This window comes from Aethalodelphis obliquidens, unplaced genomic scaffold, assembly GCF_003676395.1.
Source record: "Aethalodelphis obliquidens isolate GAN/ISIS:26980383/991018 unplaced genomic scaffold, ASM367639v1 scaffold13, whole genome shotgun sequence".
Lineage (NCBI taxonomy): Eukaryota > Metazoa > Chordata > Mammalia > Artiodactyla > Delphinidae > Aethalodelphis > Aethalodelphis obliquidens.
The window spans coordinates 2,819,165-2,844,552 of NW_020837957.1; the positions used below are offsets into that span (position 1 = coordinate 2,819,165).

Consider the following 25,388-nt stretch of genomic DNA (forward strand, 5'->3'; position numbering starts at 1 on the left):
AAATCCTTGTTGAATGAATGTGTTTTGTTCACACTCATGTTTAGCCACATATATGTTCTGTTTCTTGCACGTTACCGAATCCACATCATTGGGCCTAATTTTGAGATCCTTGTCCAGTGATGGGAACTCTTCACCGCCCACGTTTCAGTGTTGAAGTCAGAGTTGGGAGTATAGGCTCAGTCTGGGGAAGGAAGGGCTCTGCCTTAAATTCTAGGTGAAGGTGGAGGCTAAATGATTCTTGAGCTTTTTTACCTAGTAATATAATTCTGCTATATGTTTTTATAAGAACTTAATTGGCCTGTCAAGAATGTGTTTCTTAATGGTTCATTATCAGATCCCTGGAGAGCAGAGGACTTCATCTTGGTTAAAAAAAGAAATTCAGTTCCTAGAAATTTAGCAGATTTAAACTGCTAATTTGTTCTCCTGAACCCAACTTACAATTTCCACATATAAGAAATTGTTATTTTAAATTATGATATGAGCATTTTTTTCTTTGAAAAAAATTTTAAAATTCACATCTTTTTATGAACTTGGCATTCCACTAATAACACTGCGTTGCTTCTACAACTGCGTCAGCAAGGTGCCATCTGCTTATCCTGAGGCTCATGAAAAGAAATAAACCGGTTGATGTTTGTGTCATCCAGCATTCTTTCTAGAAGAGCAGTGGAAAATTTTTCCTTTGGTCTCTAAGGAGTGGTTGTGCCTCTCAGCTTCCCCGTGCCATCAGGGAGGAATGAGAAAGAAGGCAAAACTGTCAGAAAAGAGTTTGTAAGTTTTTTTTTTTTTTGAAGCTTCTTTTTTGAGAGTGTCTTTTTCCTGTCTTTAATAGAAGTTGGTGATATGGCAAAGCAGTACATAGAGAAAAGTCTTTTGGTTCCAGATCACGTGATCACACGCCTCATGCTGTCAGAGCTGGAGAACAGGCGCGGCCAGCACTGGCTACTGGATGGTGAGTTGAACGTGTGGGTCCGCTGGACCTCTGCCAATAGTGGGTCGTTGTCTCCTTGCACACTCCCGTATTTCTTACAGGTTGCAAAATGCCCTTTTCCCCTAAACGTTCAGTCATCTATTTAGACATACTCCAGTTTGGCAACGTGATAGAAACCTCACGTGGTGAAACCTTTTAATTCCTCTGTCTGCAGACCACCATCCCTAGAGCCGTCAGCTTGAAGCAAACCTTCACTGAATTCCTGTTATTGTTCCAGTTTTGATCGTGCCTTTGTTTCCATGACTAAGTTGTCATAAGTATGACTCATCTTAAATCAGAGGTTCTTTCATTCAAAATAGGCCACATAAATTAAAAGCATTAGTTATCATTTTTTACCTGTCAGATTAAAAAAGATAGAAAATCTGAAAACCATAAGAGTATAGGAAGTAAGTATTCTTGAGAGGATAAAATGGGCAACCTTTGGAGGGCAGCTTAGCAGTCTTTATATTTTTTGATTCAGCAATTCCCTGCTTGATTTCTTGCCTAAAGATGTATGTTAAAGGATGCTTGTTTTCAGTGTTATTTGTAAATAGCAAGACACTGGTAACAACCTATCCATCTATCATAGGGTTGCCTTAAATTTTGGTATGTCCATTAACCAAATAATCTGTACCTCTGTGTTGATATGGATAGAGCTCTAAGGTAAACTGCTGAGTGAAAAAAGCTAGTTGCAGTATAGTTAATATCATATACTATTATCTCCATAAAAATGGAGTGACAGTATAATATTACTATATATACTTACAAACACATACATAAGCAGTCTTTGGAAGGTTATAAAAAACTGATACTAGTGGTTGGCTCTGGGTAAAGATTAGGGTTGGGAGAGAGATTTACATTTCACTGTATATACCCATTCCTATTGTTTGATTTTTAATATTTAAATGATACATAGGCCTGATTTTTTAAAAAAAACTCAGACAAATATCATGTGATACCACTTATAAGTAGGACTAAAAAAATGATACAAAATCAACTTACTTACAAAACAGAAATAGACCCACAGACATAGAAAACAAACTTATGGTTACCAAAGGGGATAGCAGTGGGGAGGAGATAAATTAGGAGTTTGGGATTAACATATACACACTACTATATGTAAAATACGTAAACAAAGTGGACCTACTGTATAGCACAGAGAACTATATTCAATATCTTGTATTAACCTATAATGGAAAAGAATATGAAAAAGTATATATATTCAATTATACATATAACTGAATCACTTTGCTGTATACTTGAAACTAACACAACATTGTAAATTAACTATACTTCAATTTTATAAAAATGGTTAAAAAAAACTCAGTCACTCCTATGGTACTTAACCCAGGAAGATGCATACAGATGCTCACACACACAATACTGCACAGTTTTGTACTCGAGGAAGCTGGAATTAAGAATCATCTACTTTTAAGTGTTACCAGTATAAATCTTTTCATTTATTAAAGGGAAAAAATGGACTGGATGGATTATTTGTCTTACTCTTTAATAGCAGGATTCCTTGGCAATGAAAATAAGAACTTGATGAATATACTGCTTTCTAGGTACAGAAAGGGTAGTGAGATTTATATATAAGAAACTTCTTTCCATTGCAGAGTAGTTTTCCTTCAGTTCACACAATGCACTTTTTCCTATCTCAGCAAGTTGTAACAGCTGAAACTTTGATGTTTGCCAGCCACAGAGAAGCCAGAGTGAATTGTCCTACATTTTAGCTATCAGATTGCCTATATTTCTCCTAACGTCTGGAGCCGTAAATCTCCATAATGACCAACTTGTGGTAGAGTATTTATTCTATATTGGTGTTTCTCAAAGTGTATAGTGTGCAGTGTTAGTAATGGCTAGACAAAAAACAGACTTTGTAGTTAAATGTGTTTAGAAAATGTCAATTTAGGGCTTCCCTGGTGGCGCAGTGGTTGAGAGTCTGCCTGCCGATGCAGGGGACACGGGTTCGTGCCCCGGTCCGGGAAGATCCCACATGCCGCGGGGCGGCTGGGCCCGTGAGCCATGGCTGCTGAGCCTGCGCGTCCGGAGCCTGTGCTCTGCAACGGGAGAGGCCACAAGAGTGAGAGGCCCGCGTACCGCCAAAAAAAAAAAAAAAAAAGAAAATGTCAATTTAAATGTTAAATGTTGCTTGAATTTACTGAGCACTTACTGTATGCCAGGTATTGTTCTGAACATTTGATATTTATTATCTCATTCAATTCCTACAATATCAAGGTAGAGACTGTTATTTCCATTTATTGATGAGAAAACAGAAGCAAAGGAAGGTTCACTTGCCTATCCAAAGTTAGTAAGTCCAAAGTTAACCAATTTCTTAGGACTTTAATGAACCTTTAATATGATAATGTGATTTAACTCTTCATAGAAGGAAATGTCACAAGGCGTTCTGAATGTATATGACCATAGAATCTCCTACCCTACCTATAACCTCTGGGATTTGTTCTATGGTCCATTCTTTGTGAACTATACTATTCAACATTTATTCTTCACTTTGGAGGTGTTCTGAAAAGTTGACTATAGAGTAGATCATATCTTTCTAGAATGCCTTCCATTAAAAAAAATCAGGACCTATGTTCTCATGGGACTGAGACTGAACTGAAAACTTTTGTCAAGAGAAAGGCTATAATGGCCCGTGGAAGGCATGTGTTTATCAGGCAGTAATGAATAAAGCTCCTACTGTGTGTTAGGCACTATCAGGTGCTGCTGATAAAATGACAAGACACTTTCTGTATTCTTACGGGACTTATATTACAGTAGGGGAGTCAGGTGTGTAAAAAATTGACAGTATAATAAAATCATATACATGTGGTACACTGAAGACACAAACGAGAAAGTTGTCGGTTCTATTGGTGGGAGGCAGGAGTGGAACAACTTTATGGAAAAAGAGATGACTAGAGACATGTCCTGCAGGTTGACTAATGGGGGTTGGGAAGAAGGATTTTTTCAGCAGAGGCGCAATGTGAACTGGGTAAGAGAGGAATGACTTAGCCTAGTGTTTTCCTGGGCCTGCAAACAGAGAGACAGGGGAAATCCTGGGGTGATGGACTTTGATTCTATGCAGAGATGGTGGAACTGGAAATTTTTGGCTATAGGGACCACCGAAGAGTTAAAAAGGGGAATAACATAATCGGATGTATTTGTGTTTCAGACAGACTATTCTGTTAGCAGCAGAGCTATTAGATGCTGGGGTAGGGGAGGAGGTGGTGACTAGAAGCTGAGTAAGAGATTGTTGGCACAATTGGGCCAAGAGATGCTGAAGGCCTGAATTTAAGCACCAGCAGTGAGATGGCGAGGAGGCACCATTCCTGAAAGACTGCATTGAGGAGGAAGAATTGACAGGAGTGTGACTGATGTTAGGCACTGTAGCCCTGGGGTTTTCTTTGATCGCCTTCCCAGCTTTTGGAGTTTCTTGGCTGTCATCACCTTCCCTACACTTCTCCAGCTATGGTAATTTCTCCAGACTGAATATTTAACTCAAAAAAGTTAGGCTCCCACTACTTCTTCTTATGTGGGTGTTTGCCGGGACTGATAAACTTTAGCTCTGCCACCACCTAACAGTAATTTCTCTAGTTTAAATTCTTTAATTGTAAGGCTTCTCACCTTATAAAATAAACTTGTGTAGTTTTAAGTAAACTTAACTGTTTTAAAAAAGGATCATCTATGTTAAACTCTTTTGGGAAGGTGGTTAGTATAATAACCACTGATCCCAGTTAGAACCAGACTACCCCCTTTGAATCCCAGCTCTGCCATTGTCAGTGCCCTTGGGCAAGTTACCCATAGGTCTCTGCGTTGTTTTCCTCATGGAAAACAGAGATTACAAAAAGGATGAAGTAAGTGAATGTCCGGAAAGTGCTTATATTTGCCATATAGTAAGTGCTATATGAGATTTTGTGATTTGTTGTACATAAGGTCCAGGTCATGAATTTTTGTTTTTAGGTTACTACATGAAGTGTTAAGTTCAAAAATAGTTTAAAAAATAGTCAGCCACGTGAAGTTGGAAAAGTCAGCTTCAGTTGTGAAATGTTTTATGTATCTTTTCACTGCTTTGTTTTGCTATGACTTCCTCTCGGTGAGTAACTGAAGTTCTTTTACCTCATAGGCCTGTTTTTAGTAAAGGACGTCAGTCTCCTAACTGATTTAGTTTGTATCTTTCTAAACACATCTGGTCATGGTTTCGGTTGTGATTTTTCTTTAAAGCTCTGGAATAAATCCATTTGGCAAAGTGAGGACCATCAAGAATGCTAAGTTCTGTGTTCAGTTTGAAACTCCTTATGTTCCAGGGCACGTGTTCTGCGGAGGACGTGCCTATGGAGCGTGCTAAAGGTGATTGCATGTGGAAAGGTCAAGAAAAGAATTCTGGATGATAGATGACTCATCGTCTTGGTCTATATGGCTGTAAACAGGCATCCTGCAAATGGTGGGTGGAAACACGTAGCATGGATGCAAACCAAGGGGACGCCAGGGGTGGCAGTGGATGTGCTTGGTGAGTGCTCTGTGGTTTGGTCAGCTATGTCCTTGCTAAAAACAGTTCAGCACCGCCTTGCCTTCACAGTGTGCTTTTTAGTTGGATAAGAAACACTCCTTTATGTGTTAATATGTGTATATAAGTGTGGTTTTTCCCCTCTTTTTTTCTTTCTTTAATTTCTTTAGACGTTTAATGTGTGAGAGCGGTTTTCTGAAAATAATTTTAATTTTTAAGACAAATATTCAACCAGAGGAATGTCATGCACAAGCCTTCTAATTTTGCTATGATGGTTTTGGGTTTTTTTTGTTTTTTAAAGAGGGTGTTTACTGCTTACTAGGTGATCTTAAGGTGAAGTAACTAGGGAACAATAACCAGCTCTTATAAATAACCAGCTCAAATACAAATTCTTCACTTTTTAAAAAGCAGCTGGCAGTGAGATGGGGCCCGTAGGGAGGTGTATTAGGTAGTAGATTTTTCTTTTGTTTCTAAACTTGGTTGCCGAAACCTGTGCATTTAAACAGTAACCTGCAAGTTCTCAGGCTCAGTCCCAATTTATCTCAAGATGTAACAGAATTGTCTGCCAGGTGACTTTAGGTGTCATCTAAATATTTAAATTTGTTGTCAAAGTTCGGTTTGACAGAAAGCAATCTTAAATTTTGGAATTATAAGTGGAATATAATTTAAGCCTTTTCATTGGAGATAAAGATAACTTTACAAGGAGAGTCATCATTCAGTCCATGGTTGTATATTCCATTTGATTCATTCTGAGCACTAGCTGGTGCCTTCTGTGGGTAATTCTGGGATTTATTTATTTATTTTTAGCACAAGTCAGAGCCACTTCAGGGTGTGCCGTCTTTGTATGTGTTTGTTTTCCCTGAGAGGTGAATGATCTCAGACCTAAGATATTCCGGGATACATGCTCATTCAGAGCCCTTGGTATCCAAGTAAAAGGTGGATGCTGGGAAACCAGACTACAGATGGTGGAGCTACAGTATCTTGTCCTGATTTTGCAAATGTGTTTTACCATACTGAACTGTACATAACTGCTCTGACCTTATCCCCTTCATATTTTTCTTTCTGAATCAGACCTCTGAATGGTTTTACATCCCACTGGGCAACATATGCCTACAGAAAAAAAAGCTGACAATCCCGTGTCTTCTGAATCACATCTTTTAAGAAATGCCAAGGGCAATTTTTTTCTGTTGCCCTTGTGAATGTAGGGTATGTTTCAAAAATAAAATGTATAATAGGTTTGTTTGGAAGGTCACTGAAGATATTCTCTTTGGAAAAAAAGAATCAGGCTTTCTTCTCGTGTGTGTGTGTGTGTGTGTGTGTGTGCGTGCATGTGCGTGTGTGCATTTAAGAGGGTGATAGATTATTTTACTCATTTACCTTCAGATGTGTTTTTTTTTATTGAAGTATAGTTGATTTACAATTTCAGCTGTACAGTAACGTGACTCAGTTATACACATATAGACATTCTTTTTTTTATATTCTTTTCCATTATGGTTTATCACAGGGTATTTAATTTAGTTCTCTGTTATACAGTAAGAGTACCTTCAGATGTTTAGTCCTGAAAAATATTGTCAGATAACATTTGTATCTTCGATCACCGTTAAGGCAATATGTATACTGTCATACCTTGGACAGAAGGTTTGAAGCAATTGGAGTGACTGCTAAAGAATGGAGCGTCATAGACTTGATGGAAATTTATTGGGTACAGTGGCAGTGTTCATGCCTGCTAAGCATGGACTGAACAATTGTAATCTTTGGTGCCTCACCAGGCTCATCCTTCTTGACGCGCTCATATGTATAGGAATGAATATGAAAATGAAAAAGATATGTATATGTACAGACACCAATACAGATATTAGAACTTAGCATTTCAATAATAAACTGCTGAGAAATTTAACAGAATTTAACAGAATGTTAAGTCTTTGTGAGGGTCATCTTTGGTTTAAATCACAGTATAAGAACTTTTTTTTTTAGACTTTTTATTGTATATTGGAGTATAGTTGATTAACAATATGTTAGTTTCAGGTGTACAGCAGAGTGATTCAGTTATACATATAGATGTATCTATTCTTTTTCAAATTCTTTTCCCATTTAGGTTATTACATGATATTGAGCAGAGTTCCTTGTGCTGTACAGTAGGTTCTTGTTGGTTATCCATTTAAAATATAGCAGTGTGTAGCCACAGCAATCAGAGAAGAAAAGGAAATAAAAGGAATCCATATCGGAAAAGAAGAAGTAAAGCTGTCACTGTTTGCAGATGACATGATACTATACATAGAGAATCCTAAAGATGCTACCAGAAAACTACTAGAGCTAATCAATGAATTTGGTAAAGTAGCAGGATACAAAATTAATGCACAGAAATCTCTGGCATTCCTATACACTAATGATGAAAAATCTGAAAGTGAAATCAAGAAAACACTCCCATTTACCATTGCAACACAAAGAATAAAATATCTAGGAATAAACCTACCTAAGGAGACAAAAGACCTGTATGCAGAAAACGATAAGACACTGATGAAAGAAATTAAAGCTGATACAAATAGATGGAGAGATATACCGTGTTTTTGGATTGGAAGAATCAACATTGTGAAAATGACTCTACTACCCAAAGCAATCTACAGATTCAATGCAATCCTTATCAAACTACCACTGGCATTTTTCACAGAACTAGAACAAAAAATTTCCCAATTTGTATGGAAACACAAAAGACCCCGAATAGCCAAAGCAATCTTGAGAACGAAAAACGGAGCTGGAAGAATCAGGCTCCCTAACTTCAGACTATACTACAAAGCTACAGTAATCAAGACAGTATGGTACTGGCACAAAAACAGAAATATAGATCAGTGGAACAGGATAGAAAGCCCAGAGATAAACCCACGGACATATGGTCACCTTATCTTTGATAAAGGAGGCAAGAATGTACAGTGGAGAAAGGACAGCCTCTTCAATAAATGGTGCTGGGAAAATTGGACAGGTACATGTAAAAGTATGAGATTAGAACACTCTCTAACACCATACACAAAAATAAGCTCAAAATGGATTAAAGACCTAAATATAAGGCCAGAAACTATCAAACTCTTAGAGGAAAACTTAGGCAGAACACTCTATGACATAAATCACAGCAAGATCTTTTTTGACCCACCTCCTAGAGAAATAGAAATAAAAACAAAAATACACAAATGGGACCTAATGAAACTTCAAAGCTTTTGCACAGCAAAGGAAACCATAAACAAGACGAAAAGACAACCCCAGAATGGGAGAAAATATTTGCAAATGAAGCAACTGACAAAGGATTAACCTCCAAAATTTATAAGCAGCTCATGCAGTTCAATAACAAAAAAACAAACAACCCAATCCAAAAATGGGCAGAAGACCTAAATAGACATTTCTCCAAAGAAGATATACAGACTGCCAACAAACACATGAAAGAATGCTCAACATCATTAATCATTAGAGAAATGCAAATCAAAACTACAATGAGATATCATCTCACACCAGTCAGAATGGCCATCATCAAAAAATCTAGAAACAATAAATGCTGGAGAGGGTGTGGAGAAAAGGGAACACTCTTGCACTGCTGGTGGGAATGTGAATTGGTACAGCCACTATGGAGAACAGTATGGAGGTTCCTTAAAAAACTACAAATAGAACTACCATATGACCCAGCAATCCCACTACTGGGCATATACCCTGAGAAAAGCATAATTCAGAAAGAGCCATGTACCAAAATGTTCACTGCAGCTCTATTTACAATAGCCAGGAGATGGAAGCAACCTAAGTGTCCATCATCAGATGAATGGATAAAGAAGATGTGGCACATATATACAATGGAATATTACTCATAGAAAGAAACGAAATTGAGCTATTTGTAATGAGGTGGATAGACCTAGAGTCTGTCCTACAGAGTGAAGTAAGTCAGAAAGAGAAAGACAAATACCGTATGCTAACACATGTATATGGAATTTAAGAAAAAAAATGTCCTGAAGAACCTAGGGGTAAGACAGGAATAAAGACACAGACCTACTAGAGAATGGACTTGAGGATATGGGGAGGGGGAAGTGTAAGCTGTGACAAAGCGAGAGAGAGGCATGGACATATATACACTACCAAACATAAGATAGATAGCTAGTGGGAAGCAGCCGCATAGCACAGGGAGATCAGCTCGGTGATTTGTGACTGCCTGGAGGGGTGGGATAGGGAGGGTGGTAGGGAGGGAGACGCAAGAGGAAAGAGGTATGGGAACATATGTATATGTATAACTGATTCACTTTGTTAAAAGGAGAAACTAACACACCATTGTAAAGCAATTATATTCCAATAAAAATGTAAAAAATAAAATAAAATAAAATATAGCAGTGTGTACATGTCAATCCCAAACTCCCTAAATACCCCCACCTCCAGAACCCTTCCCCCCAGTAACCATAAGTTCAGAGAACTTGGTTTTTATTCCATGACTCTTCCTTTGTTCAGTGTCCTTGGTGTCTGAATGAGCTCAGAGTATGTGACTGAAAAACATGGTAAAACTCTGGATCTCTTCTTCTTAATTTTGTTGGATTCTCTCCTGAGACCCTGTCCCCGTGTCCATTTCTGGTGGGTTTCTTCTGATTGATCTGACTGCTACCCCAGGATCAGGAACAATCTTAATATAGTAGACAATCCTGACTTTGTTTAATTCGGTTTGTGTTTTCAGGGAATGACTAGATTTTAACATGCGAGCACTAAGGGCCATATGGGAACCATATGTATACAGGTATTTGAACACATCCTAGAAAAACTTGGTTCAGAGCTCAAAAAACAAATTGAGTATACATGATTTGTGTATCCCATCGATCCATCGGAAGAGGGAGTAGCACACTTCCCGACCTCATAGCCCAGGAGGAGCAAACGCTGCATTAAACAATCATAGTGTAGGATCTTGGGAGCACCAGTGAAGGGGGTGAGAGGGGAGAGGTAGCACAGAGGAGAAAGTGACTGGCCCTCTCTTGGGGGCAAGGGAGGCAGCTATTAGGAAGGTTCCTGGGAGAAGGTGACACCAAGAGCAAAATTTGGGAAGGGGGAATAAAGCACATTCTAGATGGAGGGAACATCATGTACGAAAGGTACAGAGGCATGAGAAAAGAATCTAAAAAAGAGTGGATATATGTCTATGTATAACTGATTCACTTTGCTGTACAGCAGAAACTAACACATTGTAAATCAACTATACTCCAATAAAAATTAATTAAAAAAAAAAAAAGGTATAGAGGCATGAAACAACAAGGTGTGTTCTGGAAACCACAAGTAGTTGGATAATCCTAGAACTGAAAGTATGAGCAGATGAGGCTGGAAAAGTGGATGGGGCCAAAAGTTAAACACTTCTTGAAATTCAAAAACAGGGAGTTAAGTGTCAAAGTTAATATTATAAATGAGGTGGAAGGAAGTTAAAAATAAAATTTAAAACTGAGTTTGAAAGAGTGAATAATTTATATTTTAACTTTCCTTTCAACTAACATTTAAAAGTTAACTAAATTTAAAAAAAATTTTAAATTCAGACATACTTTAGGTATTAAAGCATGGTTTCCCTGTAGTTGGGCCTGTTGTGTCGTACACTTTCAGATGCACTTAGCTCATTTGCTAATGCTGCTTACTTAGAAGTCTGTAAAGTAAGGCACAGGATGAAACTAATTTTAGATGTTAGGAGAGGCTGCTTCCCTAATTTAGGAAGCAGGTATCTTGGGAATTGGATGAACTAAGACAATTCATTGCAAAACTACATCCAAAGCTTATGAGGTATACTTTGCTGGTTTAATAATAAAACAATTATTGTACACTTACTATGCACAAAGTTCCATACTAAGAAAACAGTTATGTGGTGGGAAAAGCATGGACTTAGGAGTCAGGCCTTATTAGCTTGTAGTCTTGAGCAAGCAAATTTACCTTTCCTGGTTTCTTTTTTTCTCATCTGTAAAATAGGAGTATGTATGTCATAGGTTTGCAAGGATTGGCTAACAAATGTAAAACTTGTAGTGGAGTTCTGGAACACAGTAGGTGGTCAGGTGTTAGATGTGTGTTCTTATTTTCAGTGTAAAGAAAATTTAATTGATAATTATTATTAATGTAAATATATACATAGACACTGATATAGATGTTAGAACTTAACATTTCAATAATAAACTGTTGAGAAACTTAACAAAAATATTGTCATTCTAATAAATAAGGATCATCATTTTTACCCCTCACTAAGTACACTTGGCTTACGTAAAGCCTAAGTAAATAAAATCAGTCATCTTCCATTAAACCTTACCTAGTAAATATAAAACAAAACTCTCTTGATTTTCCTATTACTAATACAAAAACTCTGATTTTGGAAAGAAGAACAAGTTGATTAGGGTTAAAAGTAGAAGGTGATGTGGAAAAATGCAGACAATTTATTTTATTTTTGGTCTGCACTGTGTGGCTTGCGGGATCTTAGTTCCCCAACCAGGGATTGAACCCAGGCCCTCGGCAGTGAAAGTGCCAAGTCCTAACCACTGGACTGCCAGGGAATTCCCACAGACGATTTAACTTCACCTTTTTTTATACTGTTTTTATAGAAATTATACATGATCACTATAAAACACTCAGGCCATATGGAAAAATGCAAAGAAAGGCAACAAATTGCCTAAAATCCTACTAGCCAGAAATAACCAGGGTTAACAATTGCAAACAATCATTGTAGATACCTCTCCATGCACATATGCAGATAAAAATCTGTAAGAATGATATCATCCTTTACGTTCTTTAAAAAAGGCAATTAATTTTACTCAAATTTAATATAGCAAAAGCTAAAGTGAACCCTAAGGAATTATCACTGAGTTTCAGATAAAACTTTCTTCATCACCAGGGATATTAATTCCTATGGGAGCCCCTTAAGAAGATGAAAGATGGGACTTACCTGGTGGCACAGTGGTTAAGAATCCACCTACCAATGCAGGGGACACGGGTTCGAGCCCTGGTCTGGGAAGATGTCACATGCCGCGGAGCAACCAAGCCTGTGCGCCACAACTACTGAGCCTATGCTCTAGAGCACGCAAGCCACAACTACTGAGCCTGCAAGCCACAACTACTAAAGCCCGCATGCCTAGAGCCCGTGCTCTGCAACAGAAGAAGCCACTGCAATGGGAAGTCCGTGCACCCGCAGCAAAGAGTAGCCCCCGCTCACTGCCCACGTGCAGCAACAAAAACCCAACGAAGCCAAAAATAAATAAAATAAAATAAATAAATTTATTTTAAAAAATGTGAAAGACATTAGGAGATGACAAATTTGGTTTTTTTTTAGTCTCACATTTCAAATTTAGAGAATATACTTCCTCCCAACTCCTCTCCCCTTCCTTCCAATTTTTTTAGCTTTTATTGTTAAAATTTATTATAAATTTCTCTGTACCTTTAGTTTCCCATTTTTTTGGTCTTACAGTTAAGAAATTTCAATGAATTCTGTGCACTCATTTTTTTTCCCACTTCTACCCACTTCTCTTAATTTTATTTTAATTAATCTTAGTTATGTCCCTGAATATACCAGAAACCATTGAATAGTACACTTTAAATGAGTGGCTTGTATGGTATATGATTTATATATGAGTAAGGCTGCCCTACTTTTTAAAAAAATTTATTGTATTGAAGTATAGTTGATTTACAATGTGTTAATTTCTGCTGTACAGCAAAGTGATTCAGTTATACATACATATATATACATACATACATACACATTCTCTTATTTTATTTTTTTAATTTTTAAATGTTTATTTATTTTGGCTGCACCGGGTCTTAGTTGCGGCACGCGGGATCTTCGCTGCAGCACGTAGGATCTTTTAGTTGTGGCATTCGGACTTCTTAGTTGTGGCATGTGGGACATAGTTTCCCGACCAGGGATCAAACCCGGGCCCCCTGCATTGGGAGCGTGGAGTCTCAGCCACTGGACCACCAGGGAAGTCCCCTGTGCTTTTAAATGGTTGGGAAAAAATAGTATTTCGTGACATGGGAAAATGCCCTGAAATTCACACTTCAGCCTCCCTGAACAAAGCGTTCCTGCCACACAGCCACGCTGTTGGTGCGAGACCACACAGCTCACAAAATTGAAACAGTCACTATCCAGTCCGCCGACCTGTGTCCTAGGACACACACGGAGAGTCTGGAGGTGGGGAGCCCATCAACCCATTGTCGGCTGCTTGTGTGAGATCAAAGCTAGGGATCTGATTTTGAGACGTGCTTCTCATTTTTATATAACAGGCGAGTCTACATAAATTGCATGAAATTTAAACAGTGAAATACTGTTTGGCCGCTCGGCCTGCAGGATCTTAATTCTTAGGGCCACGGCAGTGAGAGCACCAAGTCCTAACCACTGGACAACACGGGAATTCCCTGTGAAACCATACTTTAAACGCACTAAGAGATCTCGCGCTTTATGAGAAACATGCTGAATTACTTTAACAAAGGAACCTGTTTTGTCCTAAAAGAACGCCCGGTGCTGATGGAGGGTGCAGGAGGGAGTCTGGGGGCCCGAGGAACCACCTGCCTGGCTTTCACTGCTGGGCTCACCAAGGGTGGGGGTGGGTAAGGATTACCTTCCATCTGCCCCCTGACCCCCAGAATCTGCGAATGTGACCTTATTTAGAAAAGGATCTTTGCAGACAGATGTAATTAGTTAAGGATCTTGAGATGAGGTCCTCCTGGATGAGGGTGACCCTAAGTACAATGACCGCTGTCCTTATGGAAGAGGAGAGACAGACACAGAGGAGAAGCCACGTGAAGATGGAGCCACAAGCCAGGGACACCTGGGCCCCCAGCAGGTGGAAGAGGCAGGAAGGACCCTTGCTGGAGGCTAGGGAGGGAGCGCGGTCCTGCTGCACCTGGATTTCTGAATTCTGGACTCAGAACTGGGACGGAGTAACTCCTGTTTTAAGGCTCTCAGTCTGTGGTGCTTTGTTGCAGCTGCCCCAGGACACCAGAACAGGGATCGCCTCATTCTTCCCCTCCCCCGGTCCACGTCCGGAAGGGTTGGCGTAGGCCTGGTCTGGATGGGAGGGTGCGGCAGGGGGTGGTGGTGACAGAGCGCCCCGCGTCCCCCGGGGCCTCGGGCGCCCCGGCAGGGAGTGGGTGGCGTGGGGCCCCCAAGTCAAGGCCGTGGCCCGATGTGCGCTTCAAACAACCTGCCCAGCCCCAGCCGACGAGGCAGGAGCCCTGAGAGCCTGCGGTCAGTGGCCAGGCCCAGCACGGACAGGGCGGCCTTCCAAGTCACAGCGTGGACACCGCAGTGTGGCCCGACACCAGGCTCCCGGAGACGACGGGTCAGGAGAGAGCTGGTGGGCGTGGATGGGTTGGGCTCAGAAGCTCCTGGGACCCGGGTCCTGGTGAACCCTCATGGCTCTGGCTCGGGAGAGGTGGGCAGAGGTGCGAGATGGGACCTAAGCAGGAGGGCGGCGCCCGCCTCCCCTTTAAACTATAAAGAAGTCAAGACGGGCTAATTCTTCAAGTCCCCTGAGGGGCCTGGAAGCCCGGCGTCCTATGAGATGCGCGACCCCTCTCCTTGCCCGCGGGGTCGGAGGGTGGGGCGATTGCTGGGCAGCCCTCGTCAGACCGAGCCCCAAGCACTGAGAAATCCCGGGTCGCTCCTGAGAGCAAAGTGCACAAGTTGGGCTCTGCCTGCGCCCCTCCCTGCCAGAGGTGGGCCCCGGGGACCCTCCCCTCGGGGCAGCCCAGCCGCTGTCACTGGGGCCCCTACCCCTGTCCAGCTCTCGGTCCTGGAAAAGTGCCGGCGCGTGCACAGGGCACAGCTGGCTAAACGCTGGTCCTGATCAAAGCGGCTACGGGGACACGGGTTCCACGACCCACCCCGGAGTCCTGGGCCGACCTGCACACATGGATGAAAGCTGCCCCCGACGGAGCAAGAAACGGGAAGGAAAACAGGGCCGCCCAGTGCGCAGAGGGACCTGTGTACCCCACTGTCTGCTTCATAGGTGCCTGTGGGGCTGAGACGCAAAGGAAAAGCTGGGGAGGGCCTGGGAGATGGGGGTCAGTGGAGGGAGACCCGCTGCAGCACATCACACGCTTCCAGGGGAAGCTTCCTGTGGTTCTCACGGGGCTTCTGAAGGCCAATGAAGGCCACAGACGCAGGCCATGATGCCGCCTGCCCCCGAGGCCCTACCTGCTGCGGACATCCTTGGTGCGGATGGGCACCAGGAGGCTGAAGGTGGACCTGGCCCAGTGAAGGGACGTCACGGGCCAGGGGGCTCGGGGGCCGGCCGGGGTCCAGGCTGCTGTGGGCCCGTAACAGTCTGGCCTGTAGCTGTACCTTGCAGTCTGCGTGAGCCCAGTCCACCTTGTTTGCTGTCCGCAGGGCGTCGGAGGCGGCGCTGCCGTCCATGGCGGGCAGTGGGCGCCGGGGAAGCAGGCTGGCCAGCCGGTGGATGCTCCCGGTCGAGGCCCCATCCCGGTGCAGAGGTCCAGGGAAGTGCTGATCATTCCGGAAAGACAGTTACCCCGCGAGCAGGGGCCTCCGCTGCCCGGGGCCCTGCGGGCTGTGGGGATCTCCTGCAGGGAGGTGCCCAGGCAGGGCGGGGAGCCACTGCGGGCCGGGGTCCCGGGGGCCTCGTCCTGCGGGGTGCCCCCAGAGGGGCTGGCCCCATTCCTCGCGGCCATGTCCTCACGGCTGGTTTGAAACCGCCTCTTCCTCCAGCCTTTCTCATCCAGGGACAGTGCTCGCTCCAGCCTGGGCCTCGGCGGCGGCGGCGGCGGCAGCGGCTTCAGACTGAAGGGTCTCCCGCTGGCCTGTGGGTCCTCGTTGCTGACTTGCGCTGGGGTGTCCAGAGGGAGCACTGGGCTCTTTTCGGGTCCGCAACGGTGGTCAGTGGCCGGGGACCCCGGGCGGGCGGCGAGGTCTTCATCAGTGTTTGGAAGCTGCCCCTTGAGCATCCTGCCTTCAGGCTGCAGATGCCGCTGGGCGGCCTCCGAGTGCCCCAGGCTCGCCAACTTGGATGGAAGAGTCCGGGCGCCAGCCCTCACACCCGGGGGCAGACTGGCCGAGCCGGGAGATGGCTCCTCCTGGGGCTGCTGGCGACGTGTAGTGTCAGGGATGTGTGGTCAGCCGTCGCTGGGCAAGGCGCGGAGGAGAGAAAGGGCAGCAGCTCCCCCTCGGGCTGGGGTGGTCCAGCTGGAATACAGCCAGCTGCTGCATGGCGGGGAGCCCTGATGGTCAAGAGTCCGCGGCAAGTCCCTCAGGGCGCCGCCCGCTCCCCAGCCCCGCGGGCTTCGGCAGCCGCTCCCCAGCAACTGGCAGGCAGGGTCGCCCACATTCTCTTTTAAAAATTTTTCATTGGAGTATAGTTGATTTAAAATGTTGTGTTAGTTTCTGCTGTATAGCAGAGTGAATCAGCTATACATATACGTATATGCACTCCTTTAAAAATTCTTTCTCCATATAGGTCATTACGGAGTATTGAGAAGAGTTCCCTGTGCTATACAGTAGGTCCTTACTAGTTATCTGTTTTATATATAGTGGTGTGTATGTGTCAATCCCAATCTCCCAATTTATTCCCCCCACCCCTTATCCCCCCTGGTAACCATAAGTTTGTTTTCTACATCTGTGACTCTATTTCTGTTTTGTAAATAACTTCATTTGTACTACTTTTTAACACAACTTTGCCATTCATCACCTGGTTGACTGGATTTTGTTGAATCCCTCTCTCCTCTCCTCTCCCACCCTCCTTGCAGAACAGCTCATGAGGTGCTATATTCCATGAGTTTTTGAGTTTGAAAATATCTCCTATTGTTCAACAGTTGAGCTGACTGATATTCTTGAGTGGTCCTTGTGTCCTTTGCAGCCATGCTTCATCATCTTCTGGCCTGGATTATTGCTCTGTAGAAACCTAAGGCCAGTCTGACTTTTTTCCCTTTTGTGAATATAATTATTTTGTCCTGTATAGACTTCCTGACGAATTGTTTCTTCATACTTTAAGTAAGTAGAATCTCTCTATTGGTTTTGTTTTTCTCTTATATATAGTATGTCCTTTTAATCTCCAATTCACTTCTTTCCTTTCAGGGAAGTTCTCCTGTATTATGTCGTTTTTTTGGTCCATCTGTTCAGTTTTTCTATTTCAAGAACGCCAGTTATATTGGATGCTTTGTTGAATATTCTTTGTCATTATCGTATTTTGTTTAAATTTTTCTTACAGCTGTGTTTCCTTTTGCCTTCAAACATGTTCAGGGCAGAGGAGAGCAAAACTTTATTTATATTCCATAACTACTTTATAATTTCTTTACCTTTTGTTGCCATGCATGCTATGCTGTAGGGCCTTTGCACTTACTATGCCCTCTGCCTGCGATGCCCTGGCTCCTGAGATCCATGTGGATTGCTGCATTCACATCTCTACTCAGGTATCCCCTCCTCAGTGAATCCTTCGTGTACCGTCCTATCTACCCATGTCACTCTTTCTTCTTACCTTATAATCACATGACATTAGATATTTATCTGCAAATTTGGTGTTGTGTACCTTCCTCATGCTCCCACCCCCAATGAAGTCTTCAGAAAGCAGAGATTGTATCTGTGTTGTTCATGGTTGTATTGCCTACCACTGTGTTTGCTGCGAAGAAAAGGCTTATAAGTATATGTCTGATTATAGAGAGGTCTGGCCCACAGCCTGTAGCTAAGCCTACGTACGGGATACTTGGGGCAAAAATGTGGACCCTGGTGAAATCATTTACAAATCCAAATCCCTTTTGTCTCAATTGAGATACAGTGGGGCCAATTTTCCCCTAATTTGTTTCTAGAGACTTACGTTCAAAGAATGACCAAGCAGAATTCTTAAACAGAAAAGCCTTTAAGCAAAGGATTTGCAGATGATGGCTACTTCCTCAGTGCAATACCCATTTTCCCTTACTGGGAAAAGGGCTCCATGCTGTTAGAATAACCTGTTTAAGAACAAAGGTTTTAAGTTAGTAGTTGTCCTCTATGCCCTTAAACAGGAAAAATCCTTAAGCTAATGCCAGAGGATGTCCACGCCATTTGGGAATCTCCCCAAGAATGCCTACCTAATAGAAATTCTTTAATTTCAATAAGCCATTTTGAAGATCCACACTTGTGGTTTAAAGCCAAATGTTCTGTATCTTGTATTTATCAGTGGATCACTAAGTAGTGATTATAGCATATCTCGTTTTTTAAATCATTTACTACTAACCTATGTAAGCTCTTTGAGAGCAGTACCCATTTATTACAAATCTCTTAAACTCGAGGATGTATAACAGGATTTCCAAGTGTCCCTGGAAGGTTTCAGTGAGCAGGAATTAGTCCCTCGAGCTCTCTTGGCATAGTGGGAAATGTGGAGCTCACAAAGTGATAGGAGGTAGCATAAGCTCCATTTGCCAACATCTGGAGCACAGCTGCTTCTTAATCTTTTCACCATCTGTTAATAAAAACCGGCTGAACAGGAATATGGAGGTCTCAGATGCACATAGAAATAAATATTGAATAAACAGATAAGATATAAGAGAGAAAAGGCCTTCACAAAACAGATTTTGATGGTGATTAATTTTAAGTTATAACTAAGGCTTCTGGTGGGTGGTATGAATGGTCTGAATGCCCCACTGGGTTAGGGAAGACCATGGAAGAATAACTGACTGCTTTCAACTTTAATCCTTCCGTGATTAATTGTGATGAACAATCTGTAACCTGGTTCTTGTTTTTCTAACAACTGGGAAGAGATGGGTGGTCAGAAGCCACCACGTTGGCCCCAGATCCTAATGGCGGTAGGAAGGGGGCCTGATGTTGCTTGGCCTTTTCACAAGCTGCCCATCCCAGGCGGATGTTGGAAGTTGCCCTTCAGAGCTGCCCTTTTATTTCCATCAAGTGGAGGGCTTGCTTTTCTGCCTGGGAATGTGGTGGTGGACTCTGGCTCTGTGCCCTTCCTCCGGAGTGAATGCACTCCAAATTAGAAAAACAAACGTCCTAGTTCCCTCTTGCCCTCCACTGCCTGAGCTTGTTGTTGTGGCACCTCCTGCTTCAGCTACCCTCCCTCAGGCTCTTGGCATGGCTGACAGGAGTCGGTGCCAAGGCCCAGTGGCCAGCACTGCTGGGAACATGATACCAGTCAAGACTTTAGTGACATCTCCCTGCACCTGGTAAATCTTTTGGGGAGTTTTTAAAAACAACCTGTAAGGCACCGTAAGTAGTGATGCACCATGATAGCTTCTGGGAGACTGTATAAAATTTCAGCTTTCAGCGTGGATTGGCTGTTTGAACAGGACAGAGCAGCTTTTCCAGGCCACGTTATGAGATGAGATAGGGATACCATGAGGTAGGTTTTCCATACTCCTGATCAGAAACCATGCGGTGGAACAGTGTCATATGTGTAGTTAAAGGGAGGAAAGCAAGCTTTCCATGCTTAAATATGATCTTTATTTTACTTTACCTGTTGGGCTTTCTGGTTTCCTCAACAATGGAATGTATTCACTGGGAATAGGCTGTCTAAGGAGGCTGGAATACTGCTAGTCATTTAAAAGCATGTCTTTCAGGATTAGTTTTAGTAAAAACAAAAGCATACCACAATTGTTGCAGTTCTTTAAGTGGAAAAATTATTAATGCTGCCACCTGTTGACAGAATTTGAGTATGCATCAGCCCACTGGGTTAGTAATCCCTGCCGGCCAGGAATACCATATCCATGTGAGATCTGACACTATCCCGGGCATTTCAGGATTAAACACAGCCCCAGCCCTCAGGGATCTTGTAATTTTAATAGGCTCCATGAGCAAGCATATTTAAAGAAGAAGAAATAGCCACAGCTAGAGTGGCAAGTTTTCCTTGGGCCTGCCAGTGTAATCATAGCCTGCCTCGTCTAAATCACTTAATTAAGAGACGATAATCTCTTGGTTAGAATGTATTTAAATACTTTGCATATGCACTGAAACACTTTCATGTTCAGAATGGCTCTTCCTATTTAGATACAGATTTTCTGTTACAAGACTTCCATGGGATCATGGTTTAACATTCCATACATTAGTTAATTATTTGTTTCCTTCCAAATCCCAGTAGCCTAGCAATTCAAAATACCAACGAGTTGAATTTCATACCAAGAGTAGATCTCTAGCAGAGAACTTGGATCAGTGGATATCAAATGGTAGCTAAATGTATTCTAGAGCAAAATGCCCACAGTTACCCACCCCGCAAGTCAATATGAACATCTCATGTCCTGATACAGGGGCATCTTGCTTGACAGGTTTCAAGTAGTCTTCATACTCTGCCCCTCTGACATTATGTTCTTTTGACAAAATATGTATGGCTGGATAATAACGCTTTTTAAAAAACGGTTTAAAATGTGCTGGTCACATTGCACCTCTTCTGACATTCTCTTCCTGGCAGCTGATTGATGTGAGAATTACAAACGAATTACTTTGGGGCTTCCCTGGTGGCGCAGTGGTTAAGAATCTGCCTGCCAATGCAGGGGACACAGGTTCAATCCCTCATCTGGGAAGATCCCATGTGCGGGGCAGCAACTAAGCCCATGTGCCACAACTACTGAGCCTGAGCTCTAGGGCCCGTGAGCCACAACTACTGAGCCTGTGCACCACATCTACTGAAGCCCACGCACCTAGAGCCCGTGCTTCACAACAAAGGAAGCCACCGCAATGAGAAGACCGCAGACCACAATGAAGAGTAGCCCCCGCTCGCCAAAACTAGAGAAAACCCGCACAGCCACGAAGACCCAACGCAGCCAAAAATAAATAAATAAATAAAATAAACAACAGACATTTATAAAAACAAACAAAGAAAAAAACAAATGAATTACTTTGAGGATTTACTCAGCCCAACTTGAGACACTGGTGTAAATAAATTCAAGGAATTCTGGAGCTACCATTTATTTTTTTTATTTTTTAATTTTTTTATTTTTGGCTGTGTCGGGTCTTCGTTGCTGTGCGTGCGTTTTCTCTAGTTGCAGCAAGCAGGGGCTACTCTTTGTTGCAGTGTGCGGGCTTCTCATTGTCGTGGTTTCTCTTGTTGCAGATCACAGGCTCTAGGCATGCGGACTTCAGTAGTTGTGGCTTTCGGGCTCAGTAGTTGTGGCTCTCGGGCTCTAGAGCGCAGGCTCAGTAGTTGTGGTGAATGAGCTTAGTTGCACCACAGCATGTGAGATCTTCCCAGGCCGGGGATCGAACGTGCGTCCCCTGCATTGGCAGGTGGATTCTTAACCACTGTGCCTCCAGGGAAGATCCCATGCTGCCTTTTTGAGTACCATTTCCTGTTGTCTGCCCTGAAGTCTTAAAATTAGGGTCTGTAGGCTGAAGGATATTCATTTCTTAATTATCTTATTATAAGCAGATAAACACTGCTCCTCACTCCATGGAGCCTTTGTCCTTACGCCTAACTAGAGTGACAGACAGGACCTGTGCCCCTGCAGACCTGTGACATTGTACCCCAAACTTCAGTGGGATCCCCGGCCCATCCCCAGGGCCTTGGTGACCACTTCAGAGATTAGGACACGACAGCTGCCCTGAAAATAACACTATTTGAGACTGGTTCCTTCCAACTGTGATGCTTGATTATTAATGGAAATGTAAGTCATCCCTCTTACAGTACATCCCTCTTACATGACCTTTTAAAAATTCTCTTCTCTTTGTTACTGATTCCCCTCCTCCTGCCCCTAATTCTTGATTCTTCCACCGTACTCTGGAATCCTCTTTCCTTATCAATTTTCTCCACCTTCCACATGCCCTCTCTTTGTAGAATGCTCTGTCTACCTTCTGTCTTAAGGAAAACCTGGGTCTCCCCTTACGATGTTACTTTTTTTCCTTGTTTCTTCTGTTTTTTTTTTTTTGTGGTACGCGGGCCTCTCACTGTTGTGGCCTCTCCCTCTGCGGAGCACAGGCTCCGGATGCACAGGCTCAGCGGCCATGGCTCACGGGCCCAGCCACTCCACGGCATGTGGGATCTTCCTGGACCAGGGCACGAACCCGTGTCCCCTGCATCAGCAGGCGGACTCTCAACCACTGCGCAACCAGGGAAACCCTCTTCAATTTTTTTTTTTTTTTTGTGGTATGTGGGCCTCTCACTGTTGTGGCCTCTCCCATTGTGGAGCACAGGCTCCGGACACACAGGCTCAGCGGCCATGGCTCACGGGCCCAGCCGCTCCGCGGCATGTGGGATCTTCCCGGACCGGGGCATGAACCCGTGTCCCCTGCATCGGCAGGTGGATCTCAACCACTGCGCCACCAGGGAAGCCCACCTCTTCTGTTTTTGAGGCGATTCATTTCTCCCACGTGAAAGCATCCTGTTGGGTGATTGTGGTGGTGATGGTATTCTGTCTCCCTACCACCTCTTTCATACTTTTATAAAAGCCCAAGCTTGTCTTCATCCTTCACGTCCTTCTTACTGTCAAACTTGCTACTTGTCTTTCGACTTCCAGCTCCACGTGGTTTTCATTTTCCCCAATTTTCCCCTCCTTCTCCAGCACTTTGCCCTGGGCCAGCCACCATGCTGGGATTTACATATAGTAATTTTTTGAATTAGATATCATCATTCTCAAAGGTACAGAAAGGTTAGGTAACCAACGTCGCAAAGTGAGAAAACCATAGGTGAACCGCCAACCGAGGAAGTTTGTCTCCAGAGTCTATATTCATTCTCAGAGTCTATACTTGCCATGCTGTTTTTCCCTAGTCATGTGTTTAATGGTGTGTGCAATGATATTTATTGGAGTACACTGGAAACCGTTTAGATGTCTAGCAGTAGGGGGATTGGTTAAATTATGACACATCCAAACTAGGGAGTACTCTGCAGGTATTAAAGAGAGTGAGGGAGCAATGAGTACTATGTATAAAAAATATTCAAGATACATTAACAGAAAAAAGCAAGATGCAGAATATTTATTATGCATATGTGGGAACAGAATCTGGCGTGTCTGTGCCTGCAGCACTAGACCAGGCAGAACCCCTGAAGCCACCAGGATTTGGGTTTCTCAAGTCATTTTGTAAGCTGACCGCTCTGGTTGCCAGCAGCAGGCAGGCACTGCTTCCCATCTGAGAATTTGCTTCTCATAGTATGCAGTTTTCTGTTTCAGAAGGAAGACAGCCAGGTGTGGTACATGGTGTGTGATTCTGAAGTCAGATAACACTTGGTTCCTTGGTTCTAGGTTCCTCGGTTATTAAATATGTGGTCTTGGGCAAGTCACTTAACTTTTCTGAGCCTCAGCTTTTATAACTTTAAAATGCGGATGATGCTCACCTGGCAGAATTGTGACTTTTGAGATATTTATTAATTCATTCAACAGATATTTGTTCAGCATCTACTATATATGCCAGGCACTGTTTTAGGCACTAAGGATATGGCAGCAAATAACTTTGAAAGTTCTGCCCTCATTTCGCTTACATTCTGGTGGGAATAAAAGCACTCAGAAAATAAGTCATAGACAAAAAGTGATGCAGAGAAAAAAAGAAAAAGAATGAAGGGTGAATGGGGCGCCAGTGGTGGGCTGGTTAGAGAAGCCCTCACTAACAGACCTGCTTCGAGCCAAGGCTTGTGAAGCTGAGGGCATACCTGGACATCTGGAGTGAGAGCCTTCTAAGCAGAGGGGACGTGAACTATAAACGTCTTAGGTGGGAGTGAGCCTGCCTGCTTGAGAACAGCAAGGATGTCAGTGATGTGCAGGGAGATGAGGAGAGAGGAGGAGAGAGAAGAATCAGGAACAACAGCAAGCCTTTGCCGGCTACTGCAAAGTTTTGGTTTTTCTGTTGCATGTAATATATCTGGCACATTGAGGATGCTCGACAAATAGTAACCATGATGATGAGGATGTTACCGTGATGCTCTGCTCTTTTGGTTGAAGAAAGATAGATGGGGTGACATTTAGGATTCTTTTAAGTACCCCCCCTTTATACCCCTGGAACAACAGCATAGTAGAATTGAAAGAGCACTTGAAAGACCAGAGACCCGATGTTAAATCCAAGTTCCTCTGTTGACCCTCACTGAAGGCAAACATACTCATCTATCCAACAGAGGGTGATAATTCCTGCTCTGCCGACCTCCTAGGGTTGACGTGAAGAATGAAATAAGTAAACTTATATAAGTACTTTGTAAACTGTAGACTAAAAATACGCGTGAAGCATAAAGGCTGTGTTTGCTGAATTATTATTGGAACCTGGAAACCATCTAGTCCAGCTTCTAGAGTTTCCTTGTCTGTGTGAATGTTTCTAGAAATGGGGTGCACACTGGTGGAAAGGACTGCAGAGCCATACCTTTCTCGGTTTGGGTTCTGTTACAGTTAGTGCAGCCTGCGTGTAGATTAGCTCCTTGCAAGTTGTGTCCCATTGCCGCCACAAGGCACACCTGTACTACCAGCAGCTTGAGGCTGAATCTTTGTGCTGAATCTACCAGTCTTCTGAATTTTAACCTAAATTAAGGCTCATCATGATAAGGTTTTTTTTTTTTTTTTTGCGGTACGCAGGCCTCTCACTGTTGTGGCCTCTCCCGTTGCGGAGCACAGGCTCTGGACGCGCAGGCCCAGTGGCCACGGCTCACGGGCCCAGCCGCTCCGCGGCATGTGGGATCTTCCCGGACCGGGGCACGAACTCGCGTCCCCTGCATTGGCAGGCGGACTCTCAACCACTGCGCCACCAGGGAAGCCCCATGATAAGGTATTGAACTGGATCAGGAAAGTAAATTTAAAGAGCTTTATTATCTAAAAATGAGGTGATGAAAGGGGCAAACAGATAACTAGAGTGGGAAGGTTATTACTGTCATGGCTATGCTGTGCCCGAGCTCTAAGCTATGCTTGGGTTGAGTTCCCTGGTGACTGGGTGGGACCAGAATGCGGCGTCTGTGTGCTGAACTGTAATTGTGGGAGAGCAAAGAGCACCAGTGACCCCCCAAACTCTTAGAAACTCTCAGAAAAGGAATTAAATATGGGTCTGAATGTGAGAGC

The 25,388-nt window shown here is 43.2% G+C and overlaps 1 protein-coding gene across 2 annotated transcripts in view; it reads left to right on the plus strand.

The window, feature by feature from the left end:
- Positions 1-25,388, plus strand: part of AK4 (adenylate kinase 4) — a 77,773-nt gene that overhangs the window by 34,303 nt on the left and 18,082 nt on the right. The window contains exon 3 of one of the 2 annotated variants that reach the window (XM_027113990.1): positions 830-949. The exons of the other annotated variant lie outside the window; for it this stretch is intronic. Within the exon in view, the coding sequence (XP_026969791.1) occupies positions 830-949 (120 nt within the window). The remainder of the gene's footprint in view (positions 1-829; positions 950-25,388) is intronic. 2 annotated transcript variants of the gene reach the window in all.